Consider the following 23,055-nt stretch of genomic DNA (forward strand, 5'->3'; position numbering starts at 1 on the left):
CCAAAGAAACTGGGTTAGCTCCTTAGCCTTGCAAAACAGTACTTGTTGAAACTTGGATTATGTTAACAATCACTCATTAGGGAAACTGTAAATACTGGGCTTGTAGAACCACCTCTTTAAAAAGTTGTGTTTTTTGCTTTTAAAGAGTTAATGTCAGCCAAGGAGAGAGAGGCAAAGTAAACACTTTTAAATCCCAAGACTTCCTTCTTTGGAGTTTCACCTGAAACTAAAAGAAACTCTGTATACAGCACTCACAGGATATACACTATATTGCCAAAAGTATTTGCTCACCCATCCAAATTATTGGAATCAGGTGTTCCAATCACTTCCATGGCCACAGGTGTATAAATTCAAGCACCTAGGCATGCAGACTGTTTTTACAAACATTTGTGAAAGAATGGGTCGCTCTCAGGAGCTCAGTGAATTCCAGCGTGGAACTGTGATAGGATGCCACCTGTGCAACAAATCCAGTCGTGAAATTTCCTCGCTCCTAAATATTCCACAGTCAACTGTCAGCTGTATTATAAGAAAATGGAAGTGTTTGGGAACGACAGCAACTCAGCCACGAAGTGGTAGGCCACGTAAACTGACGGAGCGGGGTCAGCGGATGCTGACGCGCATAGTGCGAAGAGGTCGCCAACTTTCTGCAGAGTCAATCACTACAGACCTCCAAACTTCATGTGGCCTTCAGATTAGCTCAAGAACAGTGCGCAGAGAGCTTCATGGAATGGGTTTCCATGGTCGAGCAGCTGCATCCAAGCCATACATCACCAAGTGCAATGCAAAGCGTCGGATGCGGTGGTGTAAAGCACGCCGCCACTGGACTCTAGAGCAGTGGAGACGCGTTCTCTGGAGTGACGAATCGCGCTTCTCCATCTGGCAATCTGATGGACGGGTCTGGGTTTGGCGGTTGCCAGGAGAACGGTACTTGTCTGACTGCATTGTGCCAAGTGTAAAGTTTGGTGGAGGGGGGATTATGGTGTGAGGTTGTTTTTCAGGAGCTGGGCTTGGCCCCTTAGTTCCAGTGAAAGGAACTCTGAATGCTTCAGCATACCAAGACATTTTGGACAATTCCATGCTCCCAACTTTGTGGGAACAGTTTGGAGCTGGCCCCTTCCTCTTCCAACATGACTGTGCACCAGTGCACAAAGCAAGGTCCATAAAGACATGGATGACAGAGTCTGGTGTGGATGAACTTGACTGGCCTGCACAGAGTCCTGACCTCAACCCGATAGAACACCTTTGGGATGAATTAGAGCGGAGACTGAGAGCCAGGCCTTCTCGTCCAACATCAGTGTGCGACCTCACAAATGCGCTTCTGGAAGAATGGTCAAAAATTCCCATAAACACACTCCTAAACCTTGTGGACAGCCTTCCCAGAAGAGTTGAAGCTGTTCTAGCTGCAAAGGGTGGACCGACGTCATATTGAACCCTATGGATTAGGAACGGGATGTCACTTAAGCTCATATGTGAGTCAAGGCAGGTGAGCAAATACTTTTGGCAATATAGTGTACATGGTAAACATCTTGACCTAAACTAAATACAAAACCCTGCTCTTGCCTTATAAGACATAATAATGTGTTTTTGTTTGTTCAACCTCCATTTGACAGTAGCCTTATAAAAAAAATAAAGATTTCAGTTCTTTTTTCCCCCTTTTTTTCTACAGTGATTTCTTAGTTGGAAAGGTTCAATTCTGGTTGCTCTGACAACATAATTATGTGTACTTAAGCATAGGCTACAGAGAGTGGCGAGTAAGAGCCATAAGCTGAGCATAAAGGAGAGAGAGAGAGAGTGCTAGGGAGTAGTGGTTTTTCATTATTGGTGCGTTTGAACCTTTCAGAAAATAAGCAAAGCAGAAGCTTGAACCTGAGCCAGTGGCACTTTGTACTCTGCTCCTTCTGTTTCCTCACCTAAACTATTGGTTGTCCAGCTGAAAAGCTAACCGCTCAAATACAAGCGAGAAATCTTAACACATAATATTTGTAAAAAAACTATAAAAACAAGTTTATTGTGTTGTATTTCTAATGCATTTTGGAAAACTTGTGTTTTTGTAAGTCTAACTATTCTTTTGGAATTTTATACCACAAACCAACACACATTACTGCATAATTGTAAACTGGAAAGAAAACAGTAAATGGTATTCACTTTCACCCATTCATCTTTACAAAAATCAGCCTTAGTTGGAATGGATGAAAAGCATCGGTGGACTTTAATTATTATTCTTGCTACAGATTCTCAAAAGAATTTCCATTTGGAATTTGTGAACACACTTTGGCCTTGTCTAATCATTGTGGATTCACATTTACCCTGTTTTACATTTTTGCTTATCTGCCTACAGTATATAGCTTGTGGTAAATGTTGTTGAGTTTTTTCTCTCTACTTTCCCTGCATGCACACTCGGTGTGAGGGTTTGCTTTAGAATCAGCTTCACAATGCAAGCCAATATCTACTGTTACCATATGCTAATCCTAAAGGAGTGTGTCCTGCAAGTCAGACTCAATGTAGTCAGTTGGTTTTCCTTCAAAACTTTTTACCAGTCTGACTGTATGACCTGATTGAATTGTCTCTGTAAAGTGCCTTGAGATGACACCTGTTGTAAATCAGCACCTCATAAATAGACATAATTAAATATAATAGAATTTTGTTTTGTTTTGAGCTATAAATATATGCATGTATTGTTTATATTTCGATTAAAATGCATGTAACACTTTGGAAACACTGAAAACACTAATAATTGTGATTAAAAAAAAAAAAAGTGAAACATTTTAAGAACAAGGTACTGTAAATTATGAGTTCAATATATAACATTAGTGCTACTCTTAACATCTGAATAACCTTAAAGTTCCTCCACCTCACATGGAAAATATGACAGAAATGCAATCCGAGCTAAAGCATTTTGACCATTAAAGCTGAAACTGCAAACTGCACAGCAAGCGTTCGACACTGCACCTCAAAAGCAGTCTCTGCAGAATCCAAAAGCAGACCAGCACCCCAACCGTGGTACTCCACAGTCATTCACACCTAAAAGCATTCAAGCACACACACACGTACCACTCTTTCTTTCCCCATCTTGATTAGATTACAGTGAGCGAGCTGGTGACAGCCTCTGGGCATGCTTGAGGAGCGGTTGATATCTGAGCCGTCCTCCTCAGCCCTCAATCTCAGACAGTCAAGACAGAAAGAGATAATATGTCTAAAGAGCTGACCTTACTGATGAAAGCCGCATCTAGAGAACCCTTTGAAACAAAATTGTTAACCTTGAACGCAATGTATTTTTATCTACTAAATTTAGAAATGTGCAATAAATTGTATGTTATCTATTACAAAATATTTACAAGCAAACCTTGCATGTGCCTAAATTTAATTTTCATTCATGTGGAGTATGCCAAACACTTTCGTTAATAAAACTGGAGAGAAAGCTCAGCATTAAAAGATAACTGGACACATGCAACAAGAGCATTGGAGTCAAAACCAAAGCTCATATCTAGCTCTCTGACAAAAAAGCAGAAGCTGTTCCCAAACAGAAAGGACTTTGTTCCTATTGTAGCTTCTGACCACCTACCAAGGGTTCTTTACAGAAGCACTCACCCTGGAATGATCAGACCACCTCACCCCCAAGGCTCCACAGGCCTACTGAGACCTCTGGGCTAAACACATCCTACCCATCTCCTGAGAGATTATCCAACTCAATGAACACATTGAGAGCAGAAACATTGGAAGAAACTGGAGCCTGCTATTCAGCTCTAACTGAAACCAAACTCTTCATTCACACTCACAGTGGAGAGGGAAGAAGAAACCAGAAGACGTGCTGCACTTACTTGCTACTTCCAGTGAGGCATTGTGGCTCACTGCCTCTCCCAGGTAGTTGCGAGCAACACAGACATAGGAACCTTCATCTGGTTTGCTTCGTCTTCCATGGACAATCCGAAGGAAGAAAAGGGAGCCGCTGGGCAACAGCATGCGCTGGGAACGGGGATTGTCCTTGTCTGTTTCCACCCGCTCACCATCTTTGTACCACTCAACAGTTGGGGCAGGCCGTCCCTCCGCCTTGCAGTTAAGAGTGGCAGGCTCCCCTTTTGATACAATAAGGTCCGATGGGTGCTCTACAATCCTAGGTGGGGTGTCCTCTTGCCGCAGCCGAGATCCTAAAGTAAATGAGACAGTGAAAATTATTCTCTGCAAAACTTTACACCAGTAAACGTGTCATTTTTCTATAAATGGGAGATTTGCCCTACTAAGATAAATGGTTTTAGGAAAAATATTGCATTATATTGGGCAACACCATTGAACCATTAATCATTTACATTTTCTCACATCAAAGACACAAACATCAACATATTTCAAGTTCACAACATAAAGCAACAACACCTTGTTGAACATTACTGTAAAGTAGCAGATACATGGTTTTGAAAAGTATTTAGGAAGACAAATCACAAAAATGGGGTTTCCAATTTACATGCATTTACTCTCAATCAACATGTAGTACTACAAGTGTGCTGTAGGTCTTTTAAAATATCTTCAAGGCAGCTTAAGTCATCTATTTGTCCCGTCAGCTTTGTGGCATAATTCAGGCTCAGTTAAACAGTACAGAGAGCACCCATGCACATAGATGTTGTAGTCTTGCATCAGATTCTTAATAAAATTTTGGTTTGTAATTTGACTCGAAATTTCTAATGCACTGTAGCCCTGGATGTATTTTTAAGGTATATTTTCTGATGGAAATTGAGCCCCTGCCCAAATCTTAAGTCCTTCTTCAAGTTCTACTAATCTGTTTCTGTTTATCCTTCTTTTTTAGCTGCATCATCCATTCATACTAACTCTTGCCTACTTTGCTATGGCTATTAAGGAAAAGCACTTTACAGCATGAGCTGTCATCACCATGTTCCCCTGTGGGGGGAAATATCAGAAGTGTCCCCAGCATAGTATGTGGTGCACCACAAACAAGAGCAGTTTTGGTTTCCTTCAACGAAGCCCTTCTGGTTTCCACTCTTAGAAAGCCAGAGTTTGTGGAATGACTAAATGTTATTCCATTGACAGATTCCACCACCTGAGTTAGGGATGCCTGCACCTATTCTGCAGTTACCATGAGCCCCTTGGCTGCTAGTCTAAACAAGCCACTCCTGTCTCTACCTCATTTTTGGTGGCAGCCATGTGTTTGTATGTTTAGAGCTTTCCAACACTTCTGATTTTTATATTCTTTTATTTTTAGATATTACACTGAATAATGTTCTTTAAAATGTTCAAAGCTAGAAATACAGTTTCATTACCTAGTTAACATCTTTGAGGATGTTATTCTGGTTCTTTGCTCTTTATTATGCTCTTTCTACAATAATGTTCTCTAGCAAACCTTAAGCTATGCATAGCTGTGTTTAGGCTCAGATTAAAATACAAAGACAAAAGTTATCTGTACAAATTAGGTGATTTGTAAAGACCACTGCCTGCACCTTACTTATTTGAGGTGCATTGGAGTAAAAATGGATGAATACAAATGTCGTAAGGTCTAAAGCTGTTATGTGAAGAAATGGGAATACTTTTGGAAGGTCCTTACTACTCTATTGGTTTTGCATACTAAGACTTTTGCTTTTGCAATAATTTAATACAGTACAATACATAAAGCATATCTATGGGACAGTTATTAAGAAATTATATCAACTAAAAAATATATAGGTTAATGTAAAAACTAAGGTGTTGAATATACTAGGTGTACAGATAACATTCTGCCAATGTGGAACATCAGTTTTTAATTACAGCATCACTGCTTCAGTAAAGGTCAACAATGCTGCAATCTATGTCACTTTCATTTTTCAGATCAAAGGAAAAACAAAGACAAGGAAGGGAACTGTATAAAAGATAGATGCACCTTGACAAGAAAAGGAAATTAAGTGATAAAGGATAAGATAAGGGTGAACCTCAGTGGCCTTGCAAACTGGGAGCTGAGAGCAGAAACACTCTGCTAGAGAATCTAAATCAGTGTCAGCATCCGTGTCAAAGGAGTTAACACCCGAGTGCCATCTCTGGTCATTACTATCACTCCCTGACCAGTCAGCTGTGGCTATCAAGCTGATTTACATGTAAATCAGCTTCCTGTTGTTAATTCCTAAAGGGTTGGTCTTTCACTCGGCTCCTACACACGAGTTTCATGCATGGTGCTTGTCGTAGAGAGATAGAAGGCTCATCCCTCCTCAACATATTGCCCACCGTAGGCCTTTTGGAGCCAATTCAGCACCAATTAAAAGGAGTCAGGTCTAATTGGAGGCATAGGCCTGCAATTAATTTACCCAGTATCCCGTGAACTTACCACACTGCCTCATTTATGTGCCATCAACCCAGCCCCAACCCAGCTTTCCCCAGTAGCTGGTGCTGAGAAGGCATCTTCCATTGCCACATCTTTTTAAGCAAAGTCAGCATAATTAATGACAGCTCTGTGGAAAGATTAATCACTTCAATGCAAATGTGTGGTGTGGCCAGTGAAACATAATTAATCCAGCAGTCCAACAGAGGACATTTTGATCATGACTCATTTAAAGGGAGGCCTAAGCTAACAATGATAACAGGTACTGAGAAGACTTTCAGAAATAAATTGATATTGTTATCAGAAATTTGTAAATTAGCAGTTCTCTCCTAAAACGTACGCATCTTCTCAGCCAAATGTATTTTCATTAATTGTATTAAAAGTGTTTAATATTTAGATTAATCTTATTTTTTTTGAAGATACTTCTGTGTTAAAGAGGCTATTTTTATTTAAAATTACTCAGAAAACATTGAAGTCTATTTTACAATAGTTGTCTAGCTGTGGTGCAAAAAATGCGTATTCTTTTTTTATACTGAGCCAGGAAATTAAGTGTGATCTCCGGCTAACAGCCAGTCAGTTGGTCATTATCTGTTAATTAAAAACTCATTTTAAATTATTTTGAAATGGGAAAGTACACCTTATAACTTACTCTGTGTTGATCTAGATTATGTTTTTACTTTTAAATGTTTTAAAGTGGCACAACCTGGATGGTTGGCTAGTTAAGCAGTAGTTAAGTAAAAGTGGAAATTCCAAGAGAGACCTGTTAAACCCAGCCATGGCCTGCTGCCTGTATTTGCCTGCAGTGACAGAAAGTAAATATAAACAGTTTATGTATATATATTCATATAGTAAAACCTGTGATTTGAATATACATTTGTGGTTAATTTATTCATTCTTAACTGTTTTGAAACAGTTTAAAGACAAATATTTTGAGATGGGGAGTAATGATCTGAAGGAGTCCTGTCACTTTTTCTTGTAGAAACAAGTGATATACATTCTCCATAAGTTGGATTCACAGTAAATGTGTTCTGGGCGTCAAAACATTTGATTTAAATACAAAGTATATGATGGACAGTGTCAAGTGGCATCGATAGGTCCCCAAGCACTTAGTGCATGGGTTCCCAGCTTTAGAGCCACGATAGGGTATTCCAGCCCTAACAGTTAAACTTGATACACATTGTTTTGAATTATCAAAAAATAGGCAATGCAAGGAAATATTAATATCTGCTTTACATGCATACATGCTCTGACCCGAAAAAAGTAAAGTCCCAAGTGTGGTCAATGGATCTGGGCCCACAAGGAGTAGTTGGCCCCCACAACGTGCTATTCTTTCAGAAAATGGGCCCCATAATGTATTAAAAACAAAAGCACACATACACACCACAGAGTTAACAATTACATGGCCACACACTACACAGCCTTCATTGGCTTTTTTTGTGGTGTTCTAGCTTTTGTTATCGTGTTGTTTCTTTTGTCTTCACTTTGTGGCTTTTTGGATTTTGTTGCCCCCTCTGGGCCACCATACCTCTGCAGATCACTGTTGGATTTATATGACAAAGTGTCAAACTTGGTATCCAACTGGAAATACAGCAATGTTTTGTTTTTTATTAAAACAGCTTATACAATTTGTTTGGAAATTATTTTTTAGCATTCTGAATAAAATCCTAAGCGTATTCATGTTGTGTATATGTGTATTCTTTGCCATGCTAATCCCAACAGATACATGGAGCTAACGCCATTACCTCAGCTACATCACTCACCACAGAGGGAAGAGACAATGATGGAGGTTGGGATTTATACACCAAAGACTAAACACACAATCATGACCCTTTCTACAGGTGGAAACACTTTAAGATTATAATTAATTTAATAACTTTAAATGCAGCACAGACAGAAGTCCAAATCTAAAATTTAAATAAGTGAGGAGTATAGCTTCACCACTGAATCAAATTGTTCAGTCTTTTTTCTCCTAACTGTGAGTCATCTAACCCTCCCCCATCCCCTGCAAATTCGCTTTTTTTAAAATACTACCCTTCCTTCTCCTCTAGTGCTTTCAGGCACCTTCTTACCCCCCAGCACACACACACAGATGGTTTACTTGCACACAGAGAATGTGAGATCAGCTAATGCAACACACAACCTTACCAAAGGGAAGCTGGGACTTCAACTGCAAGGATCTGATCGATTGGTGCCTGAGGCAAGATTCTCCTTCTGCCTTAACCCTCACACTTGCTAGAGAGCTTCTGTGTTTTTTCCTTCATTAACTTAAACATTCAAAGATTTTAACCATGTCTTTGGAAACTTTGTGCTTGTGGCAGTGGCAATAATAATAATAATTAAAAAAAAAAAAGTCAGAGACTTTTTGTTAATGAACTGGGCCTAACAGGATGCTATAACGCGAAATCTAGATGCAAGTGACACATTCCCAGAGTTCAGACTCAGAAACTAAACAACCCGTGTTATAAAAAAAAGATCCAAAAGGCTCGAGGTATTGTTTACTTCAGAAATGCATCTTCCTACCATCCTAATAAGATTTGCAAGGATTCTTAGTAAACCAAAGCCATTTTTCTAGTCATTAGATCAGCAACTATAATTTGCATATCAACATTTAGGGGACCAGTTTTTTGCAATCCATCTGTTTTTTGGTGCCAAACTTAATTTTCTGATTTGAAGCTTAATCTTCATTGACCAGTGGCCAATCATCTTGGGTGCAAAACATAAAAAAAAAAAAAAAATAAGTTTCTTAAGAATGTGATAAGATTTTGATCTGGTGTTGTGTCTGTAGTTATTGCTGTGGACGCTATTAATCAGGATAAGATAAAGTTAACAACTCTTTGAATCAGTGGGCTATTTCAAATTAAGTCAGGAGGATGCAAAGAGTATTATAAATATGTATTCAAATAGTCAAGAGAAAGCTATTTTGAAATATTTAAAGGTTTAAATGTTAAGGTTTACTTTCAGAGAAAGTAAAATGTTCAACAAAGAAATTAACTGTGAGAATCTGTTGGTTTTTTTCTTTCTTTTTTTTTTTTTTTTTTGCAACTGCATGTGTGGGAGTTTGCAATAAATAAAATTCCTCTGAACCGAGCAGCATCCATGACTCCCAGAATCCCCATGACCACAAAAAGCCAGACAAGGTTACTTTTTTCAGATGCAGTGTTATTCCTTAAAAAAACAGCATTCCTGTCCTGCTCAACTAAAAGTCCACATACCTACAGGAAAGATAATATGTGAAGAAATATATAAACCTAATTACTTTCCCTTCAGTATATACATGCAGACAGGATGAATTGAGATAAAGCTGGAGAGAAGCTAAAAAGAATACAAAAAGACTGACTAAAAACAATTACCTTGCAGTGGTAATCAGTTACAGTCCAGTGATTTCCATAACTAAAAAAGAAGTGTGCCTGTGTCACACACAGCTTTTTTCCATGGCTACTATCTTGGCAATGTGCGGGGAAGAGGAAGGGGGCCAGGCACATGCCCTTTAGTCAGAAGAACTCACAGGGGAGGAGGACAGTGAAGCAATTTAGATCTGCTGTCAATGTACCCCCCTGAGGTAGGGAGACAGGATAATGTGTCTGCTTCCTTGAATGATAAAACAGTTTCACAATGCTGCAGAGTTCACTGCAATTTCTGCACAGAGGAAATCCAAAGCTTAATACTGATTATAAGCAAAAGAGGTGAAGTTTATTTCCCCACAATAAAAGTGGTGACAAATAGAGAAAACAATAATCAGGTGTTTCAGCAGTATAACACATCACAACCCAACACCTCAGTATACGAGTCATGCATTGGCAAAGATATGTAATATAAATCTGAAATAATGGAGACCAAACACCGTATGGCGCTCCCTATCCACAGCCCCATTAATCGGTGATTAGGGGATTTAAGGGGGATTTATGGCAGAGATAAGAGCAGAGGGTGTGTCCCTCGGGGAAGCTGGGCGAAGACTGGAGCAATGCCTGTTCAGGACGTGGCCAGCCAATTTAATGATTGAACTACGGTAAAAAAAAAAAAAAAAAGTCAACCTTCTCTGTGGAGTTAGAAGAGACAACAGAGAGAAAGGGGGATGAAAGATAAGGCGTAGAGATGGAGAAACACAGGAAAGGGAAGTTACTGTACTACTGCTGATCAAATGACACAAGCAGGAAAATGAGACTGATCTTTAGCGGTTTCAGATTCACAATCCCACCCCTGAATGTGCTGCATGAATGACTTTGCCAGTTGGATCAGATCAAGCCTGTTTTTAATGTTACACAAGGCTATCACTTACACTCCTAAGAGGCAGGATTAGAACCCTGTGTGTGAGTGCATATGGAGATGCAGAGGTGGGGTGATAAAGGGGGTGATGGATAGCTTTATGGCCTCTTTCTCTCCTCATCTCTTTGTCTCGATTTACCAAACAGAAGAGTGCATTGTTATCTTCACATATGCTACAGCAGCACTTGTGAAGTTATATCGGCTTACTTAAAATGGTACCTCTGTTCAAATTTGAGAAATTTGAAGTCAAACAAAGAGACTGCTTAATACCTCTTATTTATAAACATGATGACATCATTTCATTTTTTGGGGGTTTATCTCCCTTTCTTTTTAGCAGCCAACTGCAGGGTTGCTTTGGGCATGGATCGCCTGTTTACACAGCCAATATTAGGTTATTATATGTTTATTGTTACAATACAAGATTAGATGGTTAAAATCTTAAATATACTATGTAACAAGCAAATTTAAGTGATTTATACTGATGAATACAGTGTTTATTTAACACTTCTGGTACAATCTTTGCATAAACATCTAATTTTTAAAGTTTTTTTTTATTTGTCTGTATTTTTGGATTAAGAACAGAGGAATACATGCACACATAATGAGCAACACTGAAAACAAATGTACTGCAAAGGACCGGAAATTGCAAAAAATAAGCTTAATTCATTTACATCATCTAGACACTAATAAAAAAAAACATGACAAGAATGCAAACAGAAGGACATAAAGTTTATATTTTAACCCACGGTACCTTTAATTTCCTTTTAAAAATACAATAAACGTGACCTGGGAAAGACCTGCGTGACGCAACATATAACCTGTTTACTCATCAGAACCTTGCTCTAGATTCCAAGCTATATAAACCTGACCTAATGCACTCATGACATCAGTCAAAATTACTTTATTACAGTTTCTGCCTTTGATCATCATGCTGCTCATGCGTGGTCTGTAATAAAGACAAAACCGATCTGCTGATTATAGCATATGGGACTCTCCTTCTTTTGCTTAAGGCCAATGGTTAATAACATACAGTGTGCTTCAACTGTAGAATATTTACAGTAATGGCTCATAAGTACGTGAACCAGGGAAGCTCTTTAGACCAGGAGCACAAATACAAGTTCCTCACCCTGTCAGCTGGGAAACGCATCTCTGGCACTCCCCTTTGTAACATAGACAGAGGTGGGGGATAGACACTACAGTGGAGGGTTCCTCTGGGAGGCTATGGCCGATCCTGTGATTAGGCTTTAATCAGAATTTAAGGAAACAAAAGCTCTATTTGTAGTTCTGTTGTAAGCTTTTTGAAGTGATACTTAACTTACTGAACACCTAAAAATAAAGAGATCCTTTTTTTCCAGCTTATTTTAAATATTTGATCAAATCTTTGCATTGGGTAAATTGTTTTTACTGTACTGTTTAAAACATTGAATGCATTTACAAATTATTTAAACAAGTTGCGCTTAATGTGTAAAGAAATTGTATTTTATTTATTTTTTTTGCAGTTTTTTTTTTGCTTAAAAAGAAACCTGATTTAGCAACCACAACATTTCATGGAGGGGGCTGTCTTTTTATCTGTTCAGTTGAGGCAAACATTTAGCTCAACTTCTTCTGGCTCTCTCCAAACAATGTCTATCTTCATACCTGTCTGACAGACCAGATACTGTATATGGCCTGCAATAGTGAAATAGTAATAATGGTATAATTTGGTCATACAGACCCAAAATGAGTATCTATAAAGGTCCTCCAACTGGTTGTTATGTTCTTTTTTGTTTTATTTTTTGTTTTTTTGCTGCTCTGTTTTTATTAATTGGTACCACAGTAAAGGAAACTGCAAACCATATTAAATAGTTATATTCTACGGTCAGTCTGTGACACAAAAACAAAGAAATTAATTGAAGTTCTCGCTTTGAGTCTATGAACAAGACCCTTAACCCCACACTGCTCCCTGGGCGCCCCACGATGGAACCCGCTGATCCCCAAGGGGATGGGTTAAATACAGAGATACATTTCTCCAATGTGAGATCAATAAAGTTCAATTATTATTAATATTATTTAAACATAGATAAAATCATTTTTGAAAGGCAAGGTTAATCCATTCTACAGTATTTTCAAAGACAGAAATTTCACATAGAACAACAAATGATGATGTAAATATATAAAAACAGGAAGTCAAAAAAAAGAACACGAATTTATAACCCAAAGCAAAGGGACATGCGTGGATGAGCTGCAGCTCCTTCTGACATCAATCTGCAGTAAGTGTCATTAGAAACAAACAAAAGCTGTCAAACTCTACAGTGGGTCATAAAGCCAGCAATCATTTCCGCAGAATAAATCCAATTCTTTCTCCATATCATATCAGTTCTGTGGGACAAGGGGGGAATCTGTAGCAGGAAAGATGGTAAAGCTTGTTAGGAAGCTGCCTGTCAAATTGGCTCTGGAGACCTGGCAGATGGGCTGAATGGAGCAGGGCGGATGCAAGCAAGAGTCAGTCTGTCTCTGTGCACATGTGTCAGTCTGTTGGTTGTTTATCTATCTTTTCACAATGGGTGGGTTGTATGTGACTTTCACAGACATGCAGACTCCTCAAGCTGACCCTGCATATTCCCAGTGTCAACCTGGGAAGAAAACCTCGACTTGACAACTCGTGAGTACCGATGTCAAAGATGTCACTCTGTTAGTGGAGCAGAAACTGCAGGACAAGGAGCTGTAATTAATATAGAGCCCAGATGACAGACTCGGACCTTCTTGCTTCAGCACACTGAATAGCTGAGAGTCTGTATGGAGTGGGGATTACAGAAATAAAGCACAAGGGAGAAAGAGGCTGCAATTACCTCTTGTTTTTGTTTCCAGCTTTCCTACTTTTTAATAAGGTTTGTCCAGTGCGATGCGAGAAATGCATTCATTTCTTAAACAACAGCAGGACAAAAGGAGCATGATTCCATAAACACACATTTCTTTCCAAATCTAAGAAAGCAAACATCATTATTTTTCCTTTTTCCTTCAGGAATTTAAAAAGTTTAGCAGTATTTTACAATCAACCATTTCAAAGCTAATTAGAATCTATCAGACTGCATAAAACTGCATGAAACTCTCTTCTGTAATTTAGAAACATGTTTTTGTAGTTTATGAATAAAATAATACAGTTTATAAATAAAATGACAGATTTAAATATATAACATTTAGATTTTAGGCATTTTTTTTTCAGTAAAAATGGGATTTTAGGTAATAATGACAACCAGTTCCTCTTTCTGATCCCACCTATAAAGCCTCAAAATCTGACCTAATTTGTCTATTCAGAAGTAACTTAATTTGTGAACATCCTCAATGTGTGTCATTTTATCTCAGTATAAATGCTACAGGTTAATGAAACATTAAATATTTTGAACATCTCACAGAGCACTCTTCAATCCGTCATCTGCATATTTCATTCAATAGACATCAAGCTGAACTGCCAGTCTGGGCAATGACAACTTTAATAAAAGAACCAGGAAAAGTTACTTGTTGTAACTGGCAGGGCTGCAGAAATCAACATTATAAGTGTGAGAATCAACAGGATGACTATTGGTTGTGTACTTCACACAAGAAACAGGAGAAAGCCATCAAAATTCTTGCTTTTAACTAAAACCAACCTAAGTAGGAGACATAACAAACATGTTGAACATGCTCTGGTCAGAGAAATTAAAAATGTTTTGGCTTACAGTGTGTAGCAATTGGAACTAACACAGTTAAGCAGCACCTAAATTAATTATTTGACCATACTTTCCCTTCAAATGTCTATGTGTGTGGAAAAAAATCATTTTGGCGATGTATCGTGATTTTCGGCTGCCTGATATAATATCGATCCTTCATTTCATAATATAAATATTTTCAAAACAAAAAAAAATAATTAAAACAGTGAGGGAAAATGGGCTACCTCTGCACCACAACTCTGGTAGATGGCGCTGTAGAGCAGTTTTGCTGTGTGGCACTGACTGACTCAACCACAAACAAGATGGAAACCAAAAAAAACTGAATGATCAATATCTTCTGTTGAACCTATACAGCACTTGTTTCTTTTTTTATTATTATTTAAACATTTAATTTTGATAGCTGGGAAAAATATTGCAATATGTAATGATATTTTAATATTGCGATAATATCATATTGTTACCCAGGTATCGTAACATGCATTGTATCACAACACATGCCAAAACTCAACCCTATAAATGACAGGATGGCTTTGATCAAGTCATTTGTAAGTAATAAGATGGCCTAGTCATGCCTTATTTTGATTGACTTAAGGTTGCTGAATACAACTGCACCTTAGCCTATATAGATATATCCGTAAAATGATTGGAAAACACTATTTTCTTTTTTCAGTTTAAAATGCATGCATTGATTTGTGTTAGTCTGTAAAATAACTCAAAATAAAACCATAAAAAAACATATTTTTTTTTCAATTAAGTTCAAATGTACTACAATGTGATGTTCTTTACACACAAAATATTCTGCACAGGCTTTCTTCAGCAGAACATGAAAGGTTTAGGTAGGTGGCATAGAGCACAGGGAAGGCTGAGTAGAAGAGCAGTGAGGAGGTAGAGGGACTAGCAGCACACTTGGCTGGCACAGTCTAACCACACAGAGTGCAACATTTGGGCTTGCTGCCAAGCAAAAGAACAGATCTGAAATGGTGCCAAAGCAGGATTGGGGCAGACATAGCCAAAAAACACCTAATGCTTTTTAAATGTTATTTATTTGATTGCTGGGATGAAAAGGGTCTTTAGTTAATTCAGCTCTGTATCACAAAGTCTAGTAGCTGAGCTGATGACCTTAAATGCTTATGTAGGCAGAACTCAATGTTTTGCCAAACACATAATAATGCAAACCTCAGACAGCTAGAAGTTGGATAGGATTTTTATGTACAGCACGCTGTTGGAGGGATGGAAAGTCTTGCAGTTCCAAAAGAGCATGTTTTCTTCTTGTGCCCTATAGGTTACAAGAGGTGAGCATGGATCACATAACACTGCAGTGCCAACATTTGCCAGCTCTGGTAAGTGGCTGAATGCAAGAGGGGGTCACATGTTGTAAATGTGGAGGTATTATTGAATTAAATCAGGGGTTAAGACTCGGTGGAGCCATGTGGCAAATTAACTCCAGCATGGGCCTGCAGAGAAGGGGACGGCACAAGTCCATCTCAGTGGAACATAAATTGCCCCAAACTATTTAAAACCTGAATTGGAAAAAGAAATATGGGATGCAGTGCTTGTCATGAGATGCACAGTAAATATTTGGTCATAAATTAATGGATGAGCAAAGTCTGCCAAGAAGCCTTTTTCTAGACATCTACAGGGAGAAAATCTGTGCCCATTCTTGCATTTAAAAGAAATTAACTTCTCCAAACAAATGCTCACTGGCTTGTCTCCTTTCCAGCAGCCACTTACTAAATCCTGCCATCAAACACATACCAGCTGTCCAGGTACAGCAAAATAATATCCTTCCATGGTGAAAACTGCTTTATAATGGGGTACATGTGTCTGCAGCCTCTATGACCACCAGCTTGTTGTCAACACTTAGCAGGAACAACAATAGGTGTCTAATGTTGGGGGGAAACTTGAAGAGGAGACAGAGACGAAGGGCAGATTAGGATTTTATGATGATGAGTGTTAGTATTAAAATATCGTAACTGTTCTTTCTGGTGATACTGAACTCTATTCCTAACTTTCTCCATAAAAAACAATAAATAAGAAGTAGTAAAGACAGTTATAATTTTCCTGTTATACTAAGAATTGCTGTAAATCAATTCGATTTCATAGGTTCCTCTTAGAAAATAGGCAGAAAAACACAACAAATCATGAACCCTACATGATTCCAAAAACACTGAGCAGGACAGACGGCACATCAAAAAATTGCTTAGACACTTACGTTTAACATTGTACAACATTACAAGCACGAGATCAAAGCAACAAAGTAGAACACAATTATTTTTTCCAGCAATGTTAGCCATGGCAGAGACAGAGGGTTAGTTGAAATCCTTGCCATCCCTGTTGCCATCCCGCTGAAAACATTAACACTGTTTGAAATACACAAACATTTGTGAAGAAAACAGTCAAATTTCCCAGTGGACTTGAATGCATCCTCACGCAACAAACTTCTGCTACGCATTTCATTGGTTAAGCTGACATGCATTTCCTTAGTGCTACAAACGGCTCCAAAACAAAACACGACAGCGGCACACAGGATCAATGAAAAGCATTTCCTTTGCTGGTATGTATGTTTGTTGGTACTAAATTAATCAAAGTGCTGTTTTATCGCGAAATAAGGGAGTGCTTGTGCTTAGTATTACCTATGAGTATTACTACTTCAATTACTAGTCTCATGAAACAGACATATACCATCACACTGCCTTGAAGAAGCTTAAAAGAACATCTTGGTAGCAAAATGTTCAGCAAAAATCACAAAAATTTGGTTAAATTATTCATGTTGGTATGTATAATGTATCATACTGTTGAATTGAGAGCCTTGTGTATGAATTGCGTGGCATTATTCCTAAAAGAGGAGCCTCTGTTTGCTTTGGGGAAAACATTTGAGTCAGACTTAGAAGACCTTAAGCATGAGCTTCTTAAAACGAGGTGGCTTTTTTTAAGATGGGAGAAAAGTGGAGTCCAGCTTCTCTACTTTAGTTTGTTGCTGCATCCTGCGAAAGAATTTTCTCTGCCCTTACATTAATAAAAAGCCACCAATGGTGGGTGATAGATTAAGTCACCTGAGCATACTCGGTGTTGAGTCAAGGAGGGCATATTCACTAAATATGGAAGACTTTGTAAAACATTTAACTTCATATCATCAAAACCACAGAATTTTTCTGTGCGATAGGTTTTGTGAACTTGGTGTCATCATATTACTGGACAGTGGTCAACAATAGTCAATTTTAAAGGGTTGTATGTTTTTTGTTGTTGTTCTATTATTGTTCTTCTTGTGGTAAACATTTAAATGTGTACAACTGCTTCTCCTGCCTTGTTTTGACAGGTCCAAATGTACCTCAAGTTTTTGTTTGCTATTGAATTTGATTTGTCCAAAGAGCTCATTGAGTACTTGTGTACCTCTATTTCTGCTGTATACTTAATTTATACACTTTACACAGGGATATGTCCCCTGCACTTTTTCAAATGTGCGTTTGGTCCCCTGCACGTTTTACTGTCCAAAACCAATGTTACGCTACAGTACGCAGACATTCGTCTAGCACTAGGACCAAGCGGAAAACAGCAGATCAAACTGAAGACAGCTTCCCTGAGTTTAGACTACCCACAATCTCCAGATTTGCCCGCTGTATTTTTATTTTTGTGATTGGCTATTAAACATGCTGAAGTTAGTTATATTAAAAATTACTTGCATCCCGAGGGCTTCAGAAATCAAAATTTCCTCCATGAACAGAATCCTTTGTATATTGAACCCCCTCAAATCATACCTTGTCAGCCCTTTGCCACCCCTGTTTTAAAAGCCTAGCTCCACCACAGGTTATTCCTTTAGCTAAACTTGTGTCTTCATGAAGTCTGACCAGCTTTGCTATCCCTGATAAAAACTTTTTCGTATTTTCTAAAACTTTTAAGACCACCTTTCGTTACATTAAAATCTTTATTTTCATATGATAAATTAACAAAAATGATGCAGAGTTGTGAATTGGAAGGGAAATGATAAAGAAAGTCATTAATCTCTCAAAATTGATCTGAAAAATCTAACTTTACTTAGATATTCCTAAATATATTCCAATTAATTTAGCTTTGTCAAAATATACCTAATTAGATTTAATTGACATGTGATAAATACAAACTTTAACCGACTCACAGGTTTCAGCCACACAAAGGACATAGAACAAACCTGCAATAAAGTTAAAGGAGATAATAAAAGTGGCTATAAGCAATATAGTTTCATAGGAGATGAAAAAGTGGCTGCAGCACGTAATGAACACCAACTAAAGGTTGTGTTTGTACTTCAAACCTCAAGACTTACCATGTGAGGAAGAAGGTGCTCTTGTTTACAAGCACATAAAGTTAACTTTCTTTTCTGAAACAAAATCCAATTTGTGACAGAAAACTAAGACCCAGTGAAACATGGGGGTGGCAGGTTGTGGGTACGTTTGCCTTCAGAAGTAAAAAAAAAAAAAGATAGAGGGAGCTGAATACAGAACACTGGAAGAACATTTGTTAGTGTTTGTGGGTGAACCCCTGCCAGAGCTTGGAGCTCCAGCTACACAGCTCTAAACATAAAGCCAAACAGTCTAAATCAAAAGATTATTGTGTATTTGCAATGACTAAGGAGTTTAAACACTAATGCACGGGATATTTTTCTATTTTTATACCTCGAATATCTTAAAAAACTTTACAAAACATACATAATGTTCACAAATAACCCTTGCTTGGGTTTGGTCTGCCACATAAAATTCCTGTAAAGTATATTGTTTTTTTTGTTGTTGTTTTTTTTTTAATGAGACACAATGTGAAACAATTCAAGGATATGAACACTACTCAGGAACTACAAAAAACATAAACATTTAGAGGATAGCTATGTTTACCAAAGCAAAGCTCTAGACAACTTAAACATTGTCTATTAAGGCTGGGAGCAGCAGAAAAAAAGGAGAAAGTAGGGAAAAACCGATTGCCGATGTTTTCAGACATTTTGTAACAGTTTGTTAGGAACTCACAAACGTTAGATTATTGAAGAGAAATGGGGGGGAAAAAGGCTATGCTTTAAACTGAAATAAAATGTTAATGATTTGAAGTATGAGGCTTGTGATTAAGACTTTCTGACAGATGGTGAAAAAAATTCAAATGCAATCTTTTCTTCAGAGCTTGGGGAGCTATAGTCATTCAGGTGATGACAAGCATTGTTATTCAATTAGAGCTTTCACTCTGTGGCAATGGAGAACAGAGGACCATCGAGGAGCAAGACTGCTGAAAACAACTGACTGTACAGCAGAACTGAGAAGTTGACTGGAAATCTTGATAACAGCTGTTGCAAGCTATAGAGTTTAAAATGCTTTTTGCTAAGGATGAAACTGCTACTTTTATGATCAAAATGTAACCTTGCCTTCTCATGTTTTAAATGATAGAAAATATGTCTTACATAAATAACTACAACTATTTATCATTTTTATGTTAATTTCCGTTGTGACTCCTGATTCCACATGTCAGTAATTTACAGCGCCTATGTAAACCTGATAATGGAGAAGGATTAACGTTAATCTTCAAATTTAGAGCAGCCGTGCAAAAAAAGAAAAAAAATCTCCCTCCTCTCCATGGTTACAGTTCAATGGGGGGACTGCCTTTGAAAGCACTATAATGGTGAAAATCAAGGTCACCTTCCGATTAATTATGTTTTTTAGGAATTCTCTTTAAATAGAGGAACGCCCTGCCCACTTTTATCACCGTCCTTTGTGTGACAGAATTAGACCCCAACACCAAGCACCAGAATGCTAGATTGAGCTGCTGATGGAGCTCTGAATGAGAGCCTTTTAATGAAAATTTCAAAATTGCAGAAATTAAACTGCATTTAGTTTATCTATCTATCTATCTATCTATCTATATATATATATATATATATATATATATATATATATATATATAAAGAGAGAGAGAGAGAGAGAGAGAGAGAGAGAGAGGGAGACAGAAAGAGAGAGCGAGAGAGCGATATCTTCTCTCACATGGAATTCTAAATTTAAGAGCTCGGAGTAGGAGAAAATAAATTCATTAACTACCTAATTTGCAGTCTCTTTCAATCGCTAATTGAATTATTTCTCAACTTTTTGATGACATTTTTCTTCATTAGTTACAAGACAAAAGCCAGTTTAGCATTTCAAAAGTGTAGCCAGGCCTGGGACATAAATGAGATGTTGGGGTGGGGGTTGCATGAGCTACAGGAGGGAGGACAAAAACATATGCTTAAAGGATTTCCCACTGTGAAACATGGTGGTGGCAATACAGTGATTTGAATTTGATTCTCTTGAGCAGGAAGAAATAGGAATATACAGCTGTGGAATGGTTTAGTGGAAAACTAATACAAGCTGTAGTCATTTTTTTTTTTGTAGATGGCAGCTTGGTGATGTGGGTTTTAGACTTTTTACAAATGCATTTTGGGTTGTCTCCAGCAAGTCGTTATCAAAACAAAACACCTCTGTCACTTACAAAGAATAAAAAACAAAACTTAGCTTTAAACACTTCATGAAAAGTAAGGTTGGCCTTTTATTGAAATTTATTGTTTAATTTAATAGCTGACAAATTATATGTAAAGGAGAAACATCATTATCTTATGAAGAAGATGAAGCTCTTATTTAATGATATGATAAATTATAAGAAATTTCCTCTTAGTTAATGATTACAGATACATAGAGCAAATTAATGCATCTCATTGTTGCATGTTGGATTGTGCATATACACCAGAAGCATTGGCTTATTAATAAATAAGGTAATGTAAAAAAGTTACACCAGTCACAATAGTCACTGGTCTGTGTTCAAATCCAAAGCCCTTCTAAGTAAAACTCTTTTTTATTTGTCATTCTTTTTGGTATGAAGAGGTAAATCCCACTTGTTAAACAATCAACTTTATATTAATTCCTATTTTAAACTCTAGAGAGCAAGTTACATGAGTAGATATTTTTAGGTAGATTTTAATGCAGCTTAATACACTCATCTGCCTCTTCTGTACAATGTGTTGCTGTCAGGTCTTTCATGCTGAGATGAAAAAAATAAAAATAAAATAAAAAGTGCTAGAGAAAAATCTGTTTTTTCAATGAAAAACCTGAAATCTGATGTTTCCTGATTCAGTAGCTTCTATGGCTCTGGATAAAAGCAGCTTTAGATGTCTGTGTATTGCATTCTTTATATAAAAAAAGGAATAAAAGCTGACTAATGTTTAATTGAACCAGAAAATTTTATCACCTCATTACATTTTAACTGTGACAGTCAGTTCAAAGAGGGATGAACCAAATGAAGTAACCGAATAATTAGCAGTCTAGCTTTTAATTGCTAATTTGATTTATTCCTAAGACCTTTTTAATGGCATTTTCCATCGTCAGTAATAAAAAAAAGAGAGTTTAGCATTTCAAAAGTATATCCAGGCCTTTAAAGAAGAGATTAATAGAATGGTCAGAGAGGCAGGGAGGAAGTCTGAGCTCAGGGAAAAAAAATGAAAAGAAGGATACAGGGAAAAGCTTTCCTGAATGCCATCCCTCAGTTTCCCCAGTTGAGGAAATGAAAGGGAAGGAGGTCTGAGCCTTTTTGAAATGCACAAGGCAATAGCAGGCACCCACTGGTAGCATAATTCCATCAGTACACACCCTAAAGAAGGCCCTCTGGGAGTATGAGCATGCAAAATGTAGATACGTGGAGTAACTCCAAAACTTTGCGCCACACCAAATCTCTCCAGCACCTTTTATTTACTCAGCACTCGACACCACCTCACCTATCCCCAGCTGTCCACCTTTATAAAGAAAAAATAAATAACAACTCCAACCACCATGCCTCACAGGTTTTTTCACCCTGATCATCCTAATCAGCACATTCAGTCCCACAAGGGACCACTGAGAATATGCAATGCGAGCACAGAAGCCAGATCAAAAGTATTCCCAGAGCTGGTGTATCACGGTATGTTTGACTCTTCTGTCCTCTTCTCCTTCCTCCCTCCATCCCCCCTTACACACCCCCGGGTAGCCTTTGTGCAGTCGCACTCCTCCCCTCAGTGGTCCTCACACACACATCTATTCTGCTCCCCTCCTCCATCCCTTCCCTTCCAGAGCCCTGTTAAGGTAACACAATGCAGCTAGCCCTACCCCATCCCCATCCCCACTGGCGTTAAGAAAGACTTCATACTGACCAGTCACAAAAAAGGCAAGTCTTAAAATTTGGGCCAAAAAAAAAGGAAAAAAAGAGGGGGGATGGGTAAGAGGAATATTTAAGCCATGCTTGTCAACCTTCACAGGGAAATCCACATATATAATGTTTTTTCTTAGCTCCATATCAATTATAAACAAAACTGCTTAAAAAATAATAATAGACATAATATATTAAATACATTTCCAAAATAGCAAACATTGCTGCAGGAATCCAAACAATGCTAAATTTGATATGGGACAGAAACCAGGCATTACCTTTCATCCTGTGAGGGGACAGCTATTCATCACTTCAACACCAATTGGGAACAGGGGCTGTTTGTCCTTCATGTCAACTGTCAGCGCAAAATGCATCAACCATAATGGCCCAGGAGGGCAATAACACTTTGGATCTGCCTCCTGGCTTGAGTCAGCAAACTCAGAATGAAAACGTTTTATTAAAAAAAATATGTTTCAAAACTACTAAACTTTGTTAGGGGACACTGTGCCTTGCAGCAGAACTATTACTATCCTTTGAACTTTTTCATAGTTTGTAATAGTAAAGCCAAACTTCTGCTTTTATGTGACTGGCCATGATAAAGCAGTGCACTGACTGAAGAGTAAAGAGTTTCAAATGTGATAAAAAAGGAAAATTTAATGAAAT

The 23,055-nt window shown here is 37.9% G+C and overlaps 1 protein-coding gene across 3 annotated transcripts in view; it reads right to left on the reverse strand.

Moving 5' to 3' along the window:
- Positions 1-23,055, reverse strand: part of robo1 (roundabout, axon guidance receptor, homolog 1 (Drosophila)) — a 169,924-nt gene that overhangs the window by 141,131 nt on the left and 5,738 nt on the right. For all 3 annotated transcript variants that reach the window (XM_038292000.1, XM_038291999.1, XM_038291997.1), the window contains exon 2: positions 3,819-4,145. In XM_038292000.1, the coding sequence (XP_038147928.1) occupies positions 3,819-4,145 (327 nt within the window). The remainder of the gene's footprint in view (positions 1-3,818; positions 4,146-23,055) is intronic.

Source organism: Cyprinodon tularosa, unplaced genomic scaffold, assembly GCF_016077235.1.
Source record: "Cyprinodon tularosa strain WSP-4 unplaced genomic scaffold, ASM1607723v1 ctg305, whole genome shotgun sequence".
NCBI classification, from domain to species: domain Eukaryota; kingdom Metazoa; phylum Chordata; class Actinopteri; order Cyprinodontiformes; family Cyprinodontidae; genus Cyprinodon; species Cyprinodon tularosa.